The sequence below is a fragment of the Denticeps clupeoides genome, chromosome 1, assembly GCF_900700375.1.
Source record: "Denticeps clupeoides chromosome 1, fDenClu1.1, whole genome shotgun sequence".
NCBI classification, from domain to species: domain Eukaryota; kingdom Metazoa; phylum Chordata; class Actinopteri; order Clupeiformes; family Denticipitidae; genus Denticeps; species Denticeps clupeoides.
Window position 1 is genome coordinate 23,040,022 of NC_041707.1, and position 19,221 is coordinate 23,059,242.

The 19,221-nt window shown below is 41.6% G+C and overlaps 1 protein-coding gene across 1 annotated transcript in view; it reads right to left on the minus strand.

The window, feature by feature from the left end:
* Positions 1-19,221, minus strand: part of trpc5a (transient receptor potential cation channel, subfamily C, member 5a) — a 47,988-nt gene that overhangs the window by 16,451 nt on the left and 12,316 nt on the right. The window contains exons 2-3 of the mRNA XM_028976560.1: positions 18,677-19,071; positions 14,943-15,464 (exon numbers count right to left, since the gene is read on the minus strand). Of these exons, the coding sequence (XP_028832393.1) occupies positions 14,943-15,464; positions 18,677-19,063 (909 nt within the window). The 5' untranslated portion in view covers positions 19,064-19,071. The remainder of the gene's footprint in view (positions 1-14,942; positions 15,465-18,676; positions 19,072-19,221) is intronic.

Here is a 19,221-nt window from a genome sequence, read left to right on the forward strand (position 1 = left end):
ATGAAAAGATTGGGGTAGATTAGAACAAAGGCACACAATGCACTGTCCACCATGGAGTCATGGCATGCCATGATCGAATGTCCTGATGGGACACGGTTGCTAGGCAGCAATGTGCAAGTGTGTTTTTATATGCTGTTATACATTTTTTATGTATATACTTTCTGAGGTTATTGTTTTTGTTAGTATGGACAAACAGATGGATAATAAAGTATAATGTTTCAGTTTAATAACTGCCTACCCAGGTCTATAACTTAAGGCATTATGAGAAAACAATTGGAAGAATGCAATTATTCCAGATGGCATTAAAAATAAGATCATCTGAATTAATTGGAAAATCCATATATTCAGCATATTGTTAAAATGTCAGGTAGTTTAAATAGTGCAAACAACACTATACAACAAGGCAATATATATTATTTACCTTAACTTTGAAAAACTTGCTACTCCATTTGTTTGCATTCTCAGTGCTTTTGTGTTATGCATTTTCATGGGGGATTCTTTTTTTATTCACACAAAGTATATCATTAATATAATTACCAAGACATTTCTTGAGCTTAAAGGCAAAAGGAAAATATTACTGTTCTTAAAACAGTAAAAGTTCTAAAAGTCCTTGTAAAAACAGTTTTGGATGTCCCTTTACACAGCAATACAGAGCATATATCCTGTTCACAAACCATTAGCATAAGCACATTAGAGCAAATGATTACATGCAACTCTGAAGAGTTGCATGTAGAAGAACTCTTAGCCACTTCACCATTGTTAGCATGAAACAGGAGGTCATCTGGCTGATGTCAGATAATGACCATGTCATGTTACCCATGCAGCAAATATATATATAGCAGAGGGCTATGTCAATACTCTGTAAAGCCCCTTCACCTCACACACACACACACACACACACTTTCTTCCTTCCCTTCACTACTAAAGCAACCACAGCCAGCGCAATCTCATTTTCCTCAGATCAGGGCCGGATGTGATTTAAATGCTAATTTGCTCATTCTTCCCACATTCCCCCACTACACCCAGCATCACTGCCTGTGCACCATTTTACCACTGCCTGGAGATTATTGCTGCAGAACATGTGTATCAGAAACCACAGGATCAGACATATTTTATGCCAGTATCAGGGTCTTTACCCAAAGATCAGAGGCTACAGAAACAACGTAGGAACTGCAAAGGCTATAAAAACAGCGGCTTCTGTTCTGGTATCTCTTATGCATGATAAAGAAAAAAAAAAGTCCTTGGAAAAGAAGTCCTTATTCCATCCTCAGCAGAGCAATTCCATCTCACCTATGCAGATGATTTCACACTGCACAGTATAAATATAATTTCATTTCCACAACCTTTCCAAGGGTTCAGCTATCATATAGGGCTGAAGTATCTTAAGATGCATTAGCTGGCATCCTAACCAATATCATTTCCACAGGTCAGATGTTTTGTACTGCATAAGAATACCAAGTTAAGCAAACTCTACTCACACACACACACACACACACACACAAACACACACACAACCACACTTATATCCACTGAAGCTGCCACACACTCTATCAGACCTACACACAGTGTAAAAATAAACTAGTGAAAAGCGAGCTAAGGAAGATGGAGCCAAAGAGATGAACAGAAAAGAGCAACAGAATATATGTTAGCGTAATTGATGATAGGAAGAGAAATGATGAAGGAAGGACTAAGGGAGCTTGGGGATGGTTCTCATTGGGCTGCAAGTTTCTGGGCCATTGAAGGGAAGATTTTTCGCTAAACGATCCTTTGTTAGAGTAACCAGTCCACTGAGACCAACCAGAACAATGCAAAGGAAAAGAGAAAACAACGAAACAACAGAAGGAAAGAGAGGAGAGTGGGAGCAAGAGTCCCAATGTTAACACTTGCTTCTTTCCATTCTGTTAGATAAGAGAGATGGGATTTGAGCACAAAGACCACAACTGTCTTTATCTTGGTTCATGGGCAATAAAAAAAAAACAGTCAGACAAAGATGATTGGATTAAACTGAAATAAAAAATTTAACATTCTTAGCATAATTTTTATATTTTTGGTCATGTTTCAGGGCTCCAGTTGGATATACAATGATGAATTTCATTTTAATTTTTGCGTTGGCTAGAAAAACAAAAGCACAATTAGCGAATTATAATTACTCGCTTCATGAATCATATTCATTTGTACTGCATGATGCTCTATTACTTAAAATAAACCCCCCCTTTCATTAACACAGAACAGAAATGTTAAAATATTATCCCCTTTAAAGCATACACTTGGTGTTTTTAATTGGTTCTCCTCCACCAGTGGGCTATATTTTCTGTGCAATTTAAGTAGGTTCTGGCATTGCAGCTTGAACCAGCAAATGAGTGCTCCGCCACGCACTAGTCCTTATGTTAGCATCACCGTCTTTGTTTTGGCGTTAAGACAAGGCCTTGAGTCGAGTCAGCCAGACATCCATCTTTTGTTCTTTTTTGCAGGTGTGTGTGTAAGTTCCCCGTAATAGCATCAAACTTTCCTGTCCCAGTGTCCACTCCGCCTGTACCAAAGTAGAGGTCTATGTTTGTTCATCCAGTTTAAACTTATGGTGAAACTTACCCTCACCTGGGTTCTCCTCCTTCTGTGTCCTGAAAACCCACCGTTCTGTGCTGTATAACAACACTTGCTAATCCTCAAAGGGATTTTAATTTATTTGAAATTAATATGAAATATTTAGAACATACCACTGGAAAAAGGCCTGCATTTGTCACGTCAACAGCGTGTAACATCTTGCTGCCAGCAGGTAGTGCCCTATCTTTGTCTTGTCTAAATACCCTCATATGTACTTAATTATCCTAATTAAGCCTCTACTTTTCTCTTTCCATTGTTATTCATGGAAAGGTTGCCGGTTTGAATCCCGAGCAGCTAAGGTGCCACTGAGCACTGTACCCACACACTGCTCCCGGGCGCCTGTCATGGCTGCCCTCTGCTCACCAAGGGTGATGGTTAAAAGCAGAGGACACATTTCATTGTCATTGAAGCACAGCAAGCAATCACTTCACTTTCACTGTTTGGTTCATATAATTATCTATTGCAATTGTGCCTTCTGCCTGCAGAGCAGAAGGAATTATTAATGTTTTGGTTATGGAGAACACTGCATGACCCATATAATTAGTTTATTCTCATGCTTATTTAAATGATTATATTATATTTTCATTATTAGAAATGATCTGCACAGCCTTTACTTAACTTAAAGCTGGACACATTAACTTAACCCTTAATTAGTCAGCAGTAAATGTCTAGATCAACACTGGCAACTCATTAGCCAAAGAAAGGAGGAGTACATCCATAATATGAATATTTATACTAGTCAGGGAAATTAGCATATCTGACTGACAGCCTGAGACACAACTTTTTTTTTTACTCTCTGAAAGTGTACACATTTTTTTTTTAATTGAGTCATCCCTTACCACAAAGCTGTATTTATTCTTTCTATCCTCAATGGCCCTTGGTTGTTTTTTTTCTGTCTACATCTGTTCTTTCACACTTGCATTGTTGTGCCGTCCAGCTACAAGACTAGCTAATTTTCTTCCTTAGTGAGATACAAAAAAAATTCACACACCCTGATTTTTGCACAAAAATTGTGAAAGGGCCAGAAACAACATCCTGTTTGGGTCCAGTGGACTGCAAGCACTTCAACTGCGGATCTTCTATAGAGATCAGCTTGGAAATGTGGATAGAGCTGAGACCCTATAAATATATTCTGTTTAAAATACAACCAGTCAGATTAAGTTTGCAATGCAGAGCTGGTGTTTTCAGGTCATGTGCAGGCTGTGGTGAAGGCGTTTTACTGAGACTGGCACAACTGTCTCCTATTTAGCTGTCAGTGATCATCTCTGGAGAAGCAGGGAAGTCCTGGTTAATTCATGAAAAGCATGCTAAAATTCTTGCAGTCAAATATGAATTCAGAGAATGATACAAGCCATGTGTGAAAAACACACACCACACATACACTCACTCACAGAGTGTCTCATCTTGCACAGGATTGGACCAATCCAATTGTGGAGAGAATTAATTTACTTTTCTGGCTATAGAAGATTCAACTTTACAAACAGATTTATGATTGGTAATGACTACTACACTCATCATCTAATACCAGCTTGTGTAATGCTTAACCTTCAGTGACATTAAAAGTAGGCCATGCACCACTTTGCAATGCACAAATAAAGTACAAATCACCGTTTGAGACAATTAAACCTTTTTTGTTCTTTTTTATTTTTTTTATTGTAAGCAGCACCAAAGTGATAAAAAAATGTGCCGATGTGGTTTGGTTACACAAAATTTATATATACTATTTTTGTGTCTAATTTTCTGTGACTTATGTTACGACTATAAGGAAGGAGGGTGAATTTTGTGACCCCACTATGTGCTTTCTCTGCATGTATGCAATGTTGTAATCAACAGAAATCCAATTTAACAACCCATGTAGGCCTGGATTTGGAGTTACACTCAGAATTAAAGGAAATTACCGGGCCACTGTAGCACCAATATACCACTATAACCACATATTTCAGTATCGGTCGTACAGTGCAACCGTCTGCCGCTGCTTCTGTTTGTTTTTCTCCGAGACACGGAATCAAGCGCCCAGACTACTGGCAGACCCCAGAGAAGACACCAGCAAATAAACCCTGGTTCCTGACAACTGCTTAACAAGGACATAGCATGAAACAAACCAGAGGGTCACCACAGCCACCACCACCGTTACAACTACAGCTATAGGGATCTTCAAATGGACCAGTAACATCATTATGGACACGTAATCTAGACCATGACACTGACTACATCCTGGACTTCTCCAACCCTACAACTGTAGGACTTATTATTATTATATTATCCCCAACCCTGCACTGACACCATTTGCAGGCTCACTCTACCCTGGAAGGGGGTCCCTCTCTGTATCACTCCTTCCCAAGGTTTCTTCCTTTCTTTTTTTCTCTCTCCTAGAGTTTTTTTTTGTGGAGTTTTTCCTTGTGTGCAGAAGGGTCAAGTGTGGGGGTGTCAACTGTAGGGCCTGTCAAATCCCAATGAGACATACTGTGTGTGATTTTGGGCTATATAAGAAATAAATGTTGTTGTTGATGGTGGATGGTCACCATCTGAGACATGATGTCCCAGATGTGCTCAATTGGATTCAGGTCTGGGGAACAGGTGGGTCAGTCCATAGCATCAATGCCTTCATCAGACTACCTCTTGAAAGCACATAGAAAGCTGAGTGCCCCCCCAAAGAAATGCCAACCTAAACCATTACTGACACACTGCCAAACCTTTCATGCAGGAGGGTGTTGTAGGCAGCAGAACATTCTCCATGGCATCTCCAGACTCTGTCACATGTGCTCAGTGTGAACCTGCCTTCATCTGTGAAGAGCATGAGGCACCAGTGGCGAATCTTGGTTTTCTCTGGCAAATGCCAAAGCACAATCCCCCCACATATGAACATCGGGCCCTAATACCACCTTCATGGAGCCTGTTTCTGACTGTTTGAGCAGAAACATGCACATTTGTGACCTGCTGGAAGTAATTTTGCTCCTGTTCTTCCTTGCACAATGGCAGAGGTGGCAGTCCTGCTGCTGGGTTGTTGCCTTCCTACAGTCTCCTCCACATCTTCTGATGTACTGGCCTGTCTTGTGGTAGCACCTCCATGCTCTGGAGACTATGCTGACAGACAGAGCAAACCTTGATGTGCCAGTAATGCTACAGTATTGTGGGTTGTAGACTCTCGTGCTACCACTACAGGGTGGGCCATTTATATGGATACACCTTAATAAAATGGGAATGGTTGGTGACATTGAACACATTTAATAAGTGGTCAGAAACTTGTAAATAACTCATGAAAGAATAAAGTTACGTTAAAACCTTGTGAAATTACCAATAAATTTGATGTCACATGACCCTCTTCCTATTGAAAAAACAAAAGTTGGATCTAAATGGCCGACGTCAGAATTACCACTATGGTCACCAGCCATCTTGAAAAGTTTGCCCCCTCACATATAATAGTTTGCCACAAACAGGACGTTAATATCACCAACCATTCCCATTTTATTAAGGTGTATCCATATAAATGGCCCACCCTGTAGAGTGAAAGCATTGCCAGCATTCAAAAGTGACCAAACATTAGCCACAAAGCATAGGAGCAGAGAAGTGGTCTGTGGTCACCACCTGCAGAACCACGCCTTTGTTGAGGATGTCTTGCTAATTGTCTATAATTTCCACCTCTTGTCTATTCCATTTGCACAACAGCATGTAAGCTTGATTGTCAATCAGTGTTGCTTCCTAAGTTGACAGTTTGATTACACAGAATTGTGTTGTTTTAAGTGTTCACTTTATATATATAACCAGCTGACAGAACACAGTGTGTCCATGAATGGTCCATATCTCAACTTGGCCATTTTATAAACATGGATATTTTATCTTGTCATTACATTTTACCTTGTAATAAAGGTCTCATCTAAAGGCAAGCACCACTGTTTGAGGGTCAAAATCCAGAGTGGAAAATGTGGTTTGGGTCCAGTCTGCTATTGTGTAAACATACAGACTGTTATGCCAGTCAAATCCTGGATCTACAGGTATTTAATTACCAGAAAGTTTCCAGAGAGTGTCACAGAAATTTAGCAAAAACAATCACCTTAAGTGCATCCACCATATTAGAATACCCTTTCCTGGTGATGACAGTGATGTCACTTGTTTTTTTTTTAAAGAGAAAGCCTGTGTGGAACTGAAAGCATTGCTAAGTGTGGTGTGCAGTGAGGAAGAGATTGTCTGTTTTTCATTGTTTCAACAGAACCTGTGAAAGCAGACAGGTGCTGCGGAGTGTAGGAGAAATGGATTGCACCATTGTATTAGTCACAAACTATTTGTTTTCCCTGCAGTATGTACTGTAGCACTAGTTCTATCTGTGTTTGACTGCAAAGCTTGTTGAGAAGGAAAACATGAGGTAGAGAGATGTTCGGAAGTTATTTTCTCACAGTGCTCAATTAATGCATTAGATTAATGTTGCTACAAAGACTAATTGCATACTCTTTTAATAATGACTGACATTCAACTGTATTGAGAAATTTGTCGATTTCTTCAATCTGTGCATCAATTACAGTGCATCTGGAAAGTATTTCACATCTTCTTATGTTATAGCCTTATTCAAAAATGGATATGGCAAATTTATTAAAAATAAAAAAAGAGAAATCACATGTGCATAAGTATTCACAGCCTTTGCCATGAAGCTCCAAATTGAGGTACCTCCTGTTTCCCCGATCATCCTTGAGATGTAATATGAATTCACCAGTGATAAAAAAACAGTGGATAGGACCTGATTTGGAAAGGTACACATCTGTGTATATAAAGTCTCACAGCTGACAGTTCACGTCAGTGCACAAATCAAACATTTAGTAATGTAATTGTCTGTAGAACTCTGAGACAGAATGATCATAAAGCACAAATCTGGCTAAGGTAACAGAAACATTTCTGCTGCATTGAAGGTCCCAATGAGAACAGTGACCTCCATCATTCATGGAAGTGGGAGAAGTTAAAAAAAAAAAAAAAAAAAAAGTTCCAAGAGCTGGTTGGCCACCTAAACTGAATGAGACCATGAGAAATCCTCAGGTCTGATGAGACAACTATTTGGTGTGAATGCCAGGCATCACGTTAGCAGGAAACCAGGAACCTTTTATCTCCAGGCCAATACCATCCCTACAGGGAAGAATTGTGGTGGCAACATCATACTATGGGGATGTTTTTCAGTTGCAGGAACTGGGAGACTAGTCAGGATAGAGGGAAAGATGATTGCAGCAATGGACAGAGACATCCTGGATAAAAACCTCGAGAGCGCTCAGAGCGATGGTTCAGGACTACGACCCCCTAAACAGAGTCAAGATATCAAAGGAGTGGCTTCAGGACAACTCTGTGAGTGGCCCAGCCAGAGCCCAGACTTAAATCTGATTGAACATCTCTGGAGAGATCTTTCAATGGCTGTGCATCAAATCCATCCTGATGGATCTTGAGAGGAGCTGCAAAAAGGGAAGGGTGAAACTGTCCTGGGATAGGTGTGCCAAGTTTGAGGCATCATATTCAAAAAGACTCACTGCCAAAGAAGTGCATCGACAAAATCTTGAGCAAAGACATGCACATTTTTTTCTTTTTAATAAACTTGCCAAACATTTTTTCATGTTGTCATTATGCAATGTTGTGTGCAGAATTCTGAGGGAAAATAATTTATTTAATCCGTTTTGAAATAAGGCTGCAACATAACACAATGTGGGAAAATAATAATCTATAATAGTCCCATTGATATGATGCTACTACCAAACATTTCAAGGTAGCTATCACACACAGTCATTGAAGATGAATAAATAAAGACTAAATAAAACAAGCCCAAATGACTTAAGAAAATAATGCAATCAGCCTCAGAGACGAGAAAGAGAAATGACAAGGTTTTTGTGTGATGGGAGAGTCATTGTCTGCTACTGTTCTGCCGCAGAGAATAGCTGAGTTCAGGTTCTTGCCTGAAAGGACATTGATTCCATTGCTGGCAGGTGTATTGGATATGCAATCTACATTGATCAATGGGCACACAGGAAAAAACAAGAATAAAAAGAATGGGGGTGGGGGGGCAATACATCAATTCCAGGACTTCTTGTTCGCCATTACATTGAAGATATGTGTGACCGTACATATCTCTGGACAGTAGATAGGTAAACCTGAGTCCCACTGGTTTACACCAGTTTTGAACTGCTGAACATCTTCCATTTCGAAGGGAAATAATCTTGGTATTTTTTCAAAATATAATGCAGGTATATTCCACATTCCCACATATACCTGCCTCACCATGAAAGCCCTCGGCATAGCAGCTGATCCCACCCACCCAATGCAAACCTTCTTCAGCCTGCTGCCATCAGGGAGGAGACTGCGGAGTCTCCAGGCCAGGACCAGCAGACTGAAGGACAGCTGTACATGTGGCAGAATTGACAATAAAGCTGACTTTGACTTTGACATACTGACATGGTGCAGCCATATGGTAATACGGCATATCTGAAAGTGAAGTGATTATCATTGTGATACACAGCAGCACAGCACACGGTGCACACAGTGAAATTCATCCTCTGCATTTAACCCATAAATAATGTATGAGCAGAAACACCATTTTCATTAGTTTAATATTTATTGCTTTGACCTCAGGGTATCGCTCGCCTCGCCTTCTCCAGCAACGCTGATGACCTGACACTCATCAGTGAACAGGATGGTAACCCACTGCTGCATTGTCTGTGTCATATTGTTTTGCGCATTCACAGCGGTGTCTTTGTGTCAGTGGAGTCACCTGCAACGATCGTCTGGCATTCAAGCCAAACGGTAGAGTCAGTTGTGAACGGTTTGTCTGGAAACCCTAGTACCCTCGCATCTTGTAAATTGGCCTGCAGCTGTGTGGCAGTTGTATAACGATGTATGAGTGCATAAGTCCTGGTTATCATTGTGGTCTGTCACTCGTGGGGCTCCACTTCTGGGTCTTTAATGAACTCTGCCAGTAGTTCTGTGTCTTGATGCTGATGACACTTTGAGACACACCAAGTTCACGAGCAACATCTGACTGCCTGCCACCGACCCAATACACCGTATGACACTGTATGATATCCACTAAGTCTCTCATAATATCCCTCACTTAATGTAAGCAGTGTAAATAGTTGGGCACTAGTGACTATGCATGGATTGCATAGTCAAGAGATCTGGAGATCTCTTGGGGAGAGGGATTGATCACATAGGAATTGACACAATTGTGCCATTGGCCCAACAAAACCTTGAAGCTCAACAAAAACAGTGCTTGCTGATGATGTTAATGCACCAAGACTGAATTTCAATAGAACTGTCACCATGGAACCAGGGAGCACAGTTGCCCACAATTTCACATTATTTCCACAGCTGTTTGCAGGTTAATTAAATTAACTGCAATAAGGGTGCAGGCTGCAGAGTTCACAGACCAATTTGGTGGAAAGACTGTAAATATTTTCATACATTAGGTTGGTAGTAGCCTAGTGGGTAAGACACTCGACTACCGGATGACATCCACATTCTCCGAGTTAGAATTCTACCCAATGCCATGGCCAGCATCTGCATGCTTCCTCTTTTACCTGTCTTGCATCATGTGGATCCACCTTCCTGTGTTCTTCCATTTCCAGTGTGATTGCCAGGTCCAACTCCAGTTCCCTTTCCACAATGCCTAGACCTGCTTTCATCCAGTCCCAGCAGCAACTCCAAGGTCATGTCCAATTCCAGTTTCATGTCACCTGCACCAGTCTTCTGCCATCCCATCCCAGCTGGGTTGACAGGTTGATGCCAGATTCTCTCCTCACTGCTTGACTCTGCCTTCATTCCTGCTTCCAGTCCCCACAACGTATCTATGTCCTGCTTCAATTCCGGCTTCACGTAACCTGGCCTTGTCTCCCATAGTCCTGTGAGTCCCTGTGAGGCTGGCGGATTCACAGCCAGATTCCCCTGCTCATTACCTGGCTCTGCCTTAGTTGCCAGTAATGCCAGTCCCAGGCCCACGACACCTAGTCCAACCTTTTTCTGTTCTTACCTTTCCAGTGTGGTGGTCAGGTCCAGTGGCAGATTCTCCTTTGTGTTTTTTCTCACTTTCTCGTTGTTACTTTCTCACTCACCCTCCATGGTTTGCCTGTCTCTCTCCATAATTCTCTACCCTGTCTCCCTGTCCTCTTACATTGACTCTCACTCTGCCAACAAACCAACTGAGTGCCAATATGCAGTTCTTTTTTCCTTTATTAAACACATTTGTTCCTGTGGAGCGTCAGTGCTTCCCTTACCTACTGGTGTGGCATGACACACTGCAATACACTCTTTGAATGCTGAAAATGTGCAACTTACAGAGCTTAGAGAGAGTATCTAGTTTAAAAGGAATAAAAACATATTACATTTAACTATATGCATGTAACACAGTCTATGATTTTTTGTCTTTTGTGCTGTTTACCACTACCTGTTTTCTCTCTTTTTTCACTCACATCATGAGAAAACTTCATACAGAAAAATAAATGTATCTATGCAACACCAAGTAAATTGTAGAATTCATGTTTGGTTGGCTGTGCAGAGTACACATTTCTGCTCACATAGCCATGCAGGTGGGCTTTTGGAACTGTTAAACATTTTGGTTGACTGATCCAATTCAGTGTAATTATTTTGTTCACCTGTGTCTATGCCTTATTTTCTCTGCTCACCTGTGTTTTGTCCCTCATCCCTTAGGAGAGGACAACCGCCGAGGTGAATCCAAGGTTTGTGCCATTGTGTGGAGGAGGAGGAGGACAATGACTGCAACTGTGTAAGCGCCTGGAGCATTCCTTCCACCATATGGCTGCAAAGTTGGGGAGGTTATGAAGAAGAAGAGAGGGTGGCTCCATGGTTACTCCATGGTTAGCTGGCATGTCAGAGAGTTTTCATGCATGACTCTGGGTTGTTTAGGACGACTGGAATTGCCATGGCTGAGAAGTTGGATGGCCATTAAACCACCAAAGACAACACCATGAAGAAAGTGAAAGCGGACCAAGGCATAGCCCCTCAGTACAAAACCTCAACCACCTCTATCCTCAACCCAGTCAGAACTGATCCCCTGAAACCTGGCTGGTCCTCACCTGCAAGTGCCTTCTCCTGATATGGCTTCTTGTGCAATGTGATACCTACTAGGACATATCTGCTACTCGCAGAAGGCTTCTTTCTTCCTTGAAACGTCCGGCTTCCCAGCCGGCCTATAGTACATGGATGTGGGTGGGTGGTAGTAGCCTTGTGGGTAACACACTCGCCTGTGAACCAGAAGACCCAGGTTCAAATCCCACTTACTACCATTGTGTCCCTGAGCAAGACACTTAAGCTGAAGTTAATCCAGCAGGGGACTGTAAGTCGCTCTGGATAAGGGCATCTGATAAATGCTTCAAATGTAATGTAACCAGCTACATGGAAACTGGCCTGCCTGGCACATTGCCTACAGTCTAGGCCAGGGGTGGGCAAACTTTTAAGCTCAGTGGCCACATTGACTTTTAAAAATTGTCAGTTGGACCAGGCCAGCACAAGATGCATACATATCAGACATAAACATAAAAAAGGCATTGGTGTTTCGTAGAGTTTGGTGTTCCACAAGTTTCTGTTCTAGGTCCGTTACTTTTTTCCCTATACATGTTACCTTTAGGTGACGTCATCCGCAAACACTGTATTAGCTTTCATTGCTACGCTGACGACACACAGCTGTATCTGTCAGCAATGCCAGATCAGAGGCAGCAGCTGAACAAAATAGAGAATTGTCTGAAGGACATTAGACAGTGGATGCTCACCAACTTTCTCCTGTTAAACCCTGACAAGACAATAAGCTAGCTGACTACACCATAACCCTGGATAACCTTTAAAGTAAAGGATCTAGGTGTCATCATTGATGCAGGTCTCTCATTCAATTTTCACGTAGATAATGTCACTAGGATAGCATTCTTTCACCTCAGAAATATTGTGAAAATAAAAAATATCATTTCAATGCATGATGCAGAAAAGTTGGTCCATGCATTTATTACATCAAGGTTAGATTACTGCAATGCATTACTGTCTGGATGCTCTAGTAGGTGCATGAGTAAACTCCAGCTAGTACAGAATGCTGCAGCCAGAGTTCTAACTAGAACTGGGAAATTTGACCACATCACCCCAGTCTTACAATCACTGCACTGGTTACCCATCAAATTTAGGATTGACTACAAAATCCTGTTTTTGACCTATAAAGCTCTAAATGGTCTCGCCCTGCAATACCTGAGTGAACTTTTAGTTCTTTACAACCCGCCACGCCCCCTTCAATCAATGGGTGCTGGTTCCTGACAACTGCTAAACGAGGACATAGCATGAAACGAACCAGAGGGTCACCACAGCCACCACCACCATTACAACTACAGCTTCAGGGATCTTCAAGTGGACCAGTAGCATCATTATGGACACGTAATCTAGACCACGACACTGGACTACATTCTGGACTTCTCCAACCCTACAACTATAGGACTTATTATTATATTGTGCAAATCATCACTAGCCCTGCACTGACACAATTTGCAGGCTCACTCTACCCTGGAAGGGGGTCCCTCTCTGTATCACTCCTTCCCAAGATTTCTTCCTTTCTTTTTTTTCTCTCTCCTAGAGTTTTTTTGTGTGGAGTTTTTCCTTGTGTGCAGAAGGGTCAAGTGTGGGGGGTGTCAACTGTAGGGCCTGTCAAAGCCCATTGAGACATACTGTATGTGATTTTGGGCTATATAAGAAATAAATTTTGTTGTTGTTATTACAGTGTTAATATTCTGCCAACTGTGTTGCTTATCAGCCTTCACTTTGGAGAAAGGCTTGCTAAACTAAGACAGAAAAGGAATTGAGTGAATGAGCAATACGCAAATAGTGGAATGTTGCATGTTGAGATGTGTGTTACATGTTTACACAGTTTAGTGTAGGTGGGCGGTTATGCACAGTCTCCATTGTGTGGTGCCAGAGAGTGAGAGCAGCCACGTTCTCGCAAATCAGTAAGTAAAAAATGGGCATGTTATAACGTTGACTCCGGCTACCAGTTTGTACAAATAAAAAGCTTCTATTCCAGCCAAAATGAGCGCACCACATTATTCAAATGTGCGCATGCAGAAAACTCTTTACTTTGTCAAGAATATGTTGTTAATACATTTTTTAACATCATGGTCAAAGTTGTGCCGCACCCCACACATTGTTTTCATTGCCGGTACAACTAAAACATTGCCAGAGGCTAGAGTAAGTTTCAAAAACGCGCCTCCTCACGTTTTTGCATCTTTCCACTGGTCAAAACACATCACCTGACTGCTCATTTACTGCACAAAATAGTGTTAAAACTTTGGGGTTTGGGCAAAGATATTCAGCGCCATCTACGGCTAATGCGCCACATGGTGGAATGCCAAGCATTACAGGACGAGTTCAAATGAGAGCAGTCATAATTCTTACTTTATTTCAGCAATTTTTGCCAATCTTCAGCGGGCCGGATTAAAAAGACTACCGTGCAGGATGTGGCCACCGAGCCGTAGTTTGCCCACCCCTGGTCTAGGCTATTTGATTCTTGGATCAAATGCAAACACTCTGAAGTTGTTTTATTAATAAAACTATTAATTTGTAAAGATAGAAGCTTGTTGTGCTATGGTTAGTGGAATGATAAAAAGTATTGATGTATTAAGGTCCTTTTTGAAAGCTTAGACATGTATATGAAAAAAGTACTACATTAGCAATAGTACATGCAATTATGACAAATTCAATATTGAAACTATCTGTGTTAGCAGTACAATTATTGTGAGAAACATTTCGTGATGGTTTTGTTATTACTCTGATTGCAACAGTCAGAAATCAGACCAGACTTTCAACAGCACTCAGATGACTGTAGTTTGTAAAAATGTACAATTATGGAATGTTCAGTTGTGTGGTTCAAACTGCGGGACTTTAATAATTGCTGGGTTTAAACTGCAAAATTTGATCAGCAATGGGGTATCACATATGGGATATCACCGTCTTTGACTCCAAACTCGTTTTTTCCTTTCTTTCTTTAATTGAAACTAGGTTTTGCTTTTTGTTATTTGCTTTTTGATCGCAACAATGAACACACAGCAACTTCTGTAACCATGTGTCTCCAACCCAAGCGGGGAAACAGAAAGCCATGCTGAATTGTGCCTCATTCAGATACAGTTTTAGATCTTTGATGTGTGTTTGTGAATCTTAAAAGGTATATATCAAGTGAAATTTGTTTCAAACTACCAGTCAAATTCTATTCTGCATAATTGAATAATAATCATAAAACGCATCCCATTCAAGAGTCAAACACTCAGCAGCAGCAGCTTGAAGGCACAGTTAAATGTGGAAAGATCTGATGCAACTCAAACTAGTAGACAAGTGCCTCATACCTCTTTCTGATGGTACTTGATGGCCAGCTTCAGCTTGGCCAAGTCCCTGCACTCATGCAGGTCAGGCTCCTCGCTTTGGTCATCTCTGTGGTTGAGAATGGTTTCCAGCTCACGAGAGCTACGGGCCTGGTCCAGCAGGTCTTTGCCAAAGAGTTTGCATTGCTGTGATAGCTCCTCGTATTCCTGCCGGAACTCGTTCTCCACCTTGCTGAGCTCCTTCAGCTCCCAACCTAATCGGAAGGCCGTGAGGATGGGGTCCTCACTAGACAGGGCAATGAGAGAAGGTGAGGCCAGGGCCTTGTAGATGTTGAGGCGGGAGCGCGAGTGCCGCAAGCTGTCAACCTCTGAACTGGACACACACTCCACACAGTCACAGCGGATCTGGTGTGGCCGTGGGATGGTGACCTTGCGCTGCACCAGAAGTTTGATGATTTCATAGTTGTTGGTGTGGGCAGCTAGCATAATGGGTGTGATGTCGGGGGTGAACTCGGAGAACTGAGTGTCCATCATCAGGGATGGAACCTAAGGAGTTAGATAAAAAAATATTACAGGTTAATTAATGATTAAATTAAGAGCACTTAGTTTTTCACTTTTCATCAGTAAATTGGGGTATAGTGCAGAACAAGTTACATAAAGGCAGGTCTGGCCTGAGGTGTCATGACGAGAAAGCCTTGTTGTGGGGGTGGATGATGTCTGCTTGGAGAAGGCGGAAATGTCTGTTGGGGCTCGTCCCCCCTCAAATGCTGGGTTCTCCTCCAGTTTCTGGGTCTGTTTATCTCCCCCCCTCTCTTCCCAGGGCCAGGCTCCCTCTCTGGTTCCAGGGTTTCTCTCACTTTCTCTATTTCTTTCTCGTTCCTTTTAATTTGGGTTTTTGTGAAAATTGGTAACATTTTTACATACAATATTTACATGTAACTGCAATAGTAACTTGTAACTTGAAATTTCCATTGTGCCATGCCTCTGTATGTCCAGGTAAGATCAGATGAGTTTAAATACATTGCTAATAATTAATGGAGTCAGATAATCAAGGTCAATGCAATTCTCTGATGTCTACCCCTTCTTCATCACTGGATTCCAATCTTCGGTACCTTTTTAACACATAACATCAAATGTGCAGCAAGTGTGTGTGTGTGTGTGTGTGTGTGTGTGTGTGTGTGTGTGTGTGTGTGTAAATTCGGACATAGATGACTGTGTGAAAGTGGAGATTTCTATTTTCTTTTTGTTTAATGAGTAAGAGAAAATCCAGCAAAGTTCTATTAATGTCTGCTGAATACAGAACTCACTGCTAACTTTACTGAAATCTGAATTCCTTCTCCTCTCGTGTCCCATTTTTTTGCCTCAATATTAATGAGCAAAACAGGCAGAGAGATAGTAGGGAAATTGAAGGGAGATGTACAGTGCTGTAAAACGTAAACAACCAGTTGACCAAGGTGCTGTACAAGGTAATGTGTACATGAAAATTGACAGCTAACAACGAATACAAGTCATCATAGAACATTTAGAACATGAAATAATAGAAATATAAAAACAAGACATAAAACAATACAAGGTACCAAAACTACTAATATGCTAATCAAACGTGCCTGAGAAGGTTGTTTCACAGCTTGGGAGCTGCAACCCCAAAGGCTCTATTTTCACGAGTCTTTAGTCTAGTCCTAGGGATGGTCAAGAGCAGCTGATCAGATGACCAAAGTTGTCTTGCTGGACCGTTGGTGTGAAGAAGGTAACAGAGGTAATAAGGTGCTGACCCGTAAAGAGCTTTAAAAACAATCAACAAGATCTTAAACTCAATCCTAAATTACACTGGTAACCAATGAAATAAGGCCAGAACTTTCGCTTGCCAGTGAGTACCTGTTCTGCACCAGTTGCAGCCGATGGGTTAAGGATTCACTAGTACCAAAGTATAAAGAATTACAGTAATCCAACCATCAGGTAATAAATGGATTACCCATTCCAGTTGTGAACTAATGTGAACAAGGCCTTCAGTTCAAAATTGAACCACAAATTAAAAAAAAGAAGGAAAAAAAAGGCTATGCAGATACAAAGGCACATACTACAAAGAACCGAAACACCAGCCTGTCACCAGTCACTATGAAAATACTTAATTTTTTATGAAAGATGAACATTAGATTTCGCTCGTTATTACAGCCATACATGGTTCAAATGTCACAGTACTGGTCAATGAGTTTGGAACCCTGTCCAAATATGACAGCGGTATTGACACATGTGAATTCTGGATTCTGTACTGATTGCTTGGGACATATTGGGACATGGGACCCAAAAATGCAGCAGGGTCATCCATTCTTCTAAACATCCAGGACTGCACAGCACTCATCAGTAAACAAGGCTGCTTGAAAATTATTCTTCATGAATTTCTGGGGTCACTGTAGCCATTTATGCTAGTGAACAGTGGTAAATAAATGGATAAGTGCAATCCTCTGAAGGATCTACACCTTGACATTCACGAGTCTGAATCAGCCACATATCTCTTTATAGTATGATGCTCACGGATACGTTTTCACACACATAGCACCCCCACCCCTGCTCACATTCTTGGAAAAAGTTCAGGCTCAGGCTTTTTTTTCACCATCAGCCTTGTACTAGTATATGACTCATCACACTCCAGTGGCCAGAGGCGACACTGAGTAAGGTACCATCCCCACACACTGCTCCCCGGGCGCCTGTCATGGCTGCCCACTGCTCACCAAGGGTAACTAAATGCAGAGGACACATTTCATTGTGTGTACCGTGTGCTGTGCTACAGTGTTCCACAATGAAAACTCATTGGTGGAATATCTGCTGTGGCCTTTGCCCCCAAACGTGAGGTAGAGCTGTAATAGGGCTGTAATTCTTCAGCATTCATTTTCGCATCTCTCTTGCAATAATTAAAAGCAATAATTGAAAAAAAAAATTACATTTAAATGTAATATTTGAAAATAATGACCAAAACAAGCAGCGAATCATATGGAAACAATATAGACCAGAAATTTGTGTTTGATGGCTGCTCCTTTAACGCGTGAGTTTGACACATTGCAACTAAAATGATAGAAATTGAGGCCAAACCCACCAAGATTTAATGTGAGGTGTGTTGCATTGGACTGCTGCTTTATGACTAGGGTCTAATTCGTGCCATGATACAACTTTCTTCATGACCCACCTCTTCTATCCAAGTCCAGTGCCATTTATTTCTTATGCTTTTATCAACATCTTTGCTTTCTTCCCTGGCTTTATAAAAGTGCTGTCCATGACTTACGATTTGCTTTGCCAGTATGAAAACACGAAACACATTAGTGGAGGAAACTGCTGGATCTGTACCTGTTTAGACCAGACCAAGGGCCCGCCCCTTCCCTAATCTGATTGGCGCCTGATTGCGCATTTGGATATAGTGTAAGATCACTATATCCAGATCAGGGTGAGCCTGATTTTTTATTTATTACCATAGTGACCATCTTTCTGAGGTTAAAAGAAGCAACAGCTTCACATGCGCTTAGGCTTAGCCTCCAGCCATGTAATGGACAAAACAGTAAAAAAGAAACACACAAACTTGACAAAATACATACACCCCAATCATGTGCCATCTTAATTTCCTGACTTGTTGCACTAACCTTGCACGTCTATCTATAACACACATACAGTGCATCTGGAAAGTGTTCACAGAGCACCACTTTTGCCACATTTTGTTACGTTACTGCCTTATTCTAAAATAGATTCATTTATTGCATACACCAACATACCTGTTTCTCGCCACTTGGCCGTCGATGCGACAACAGCAACTCCACAGCTCCCACCACTTCCTTGCGGATGGCATAAAGGAGGCCATCACCTGTGGCGACTCCATGGTTCAACAGTAACTCCATCACTTCCAGGTTCTCATTCTCAATGGCAATGAGAAGCGCACTCCGTCCGAGAGGGTCCACACAGTTAACATCGATGTTATAATAGACCTGGGCCTCACGTAACGCATGCTGTACTCCTGCATAGTCGCCCTTCTCCACTGCAGACAGGAAACAGCGTTCTTCAGGTGACAACTCCACCTCAGCCCGCACAATCTGCAGTGGGATCCGGTCGCGGTACGGCGAGTAGCTGGCCTTCTTGTAGTACAGCTGTGACATGGGGTTCATCTCAGCAGCTAGTGCAAAAAGATTGAAAATAAAACACTATTATCATGTTAGAATGACAATGTTCAAGGGTTTGGGGTACCCAGTATTAGGCATGATCTGGAGAGTTGATGTGTCAACAGGCATAAGCAGAAAAATAACATCTTTTTAAGTGAAGTGAT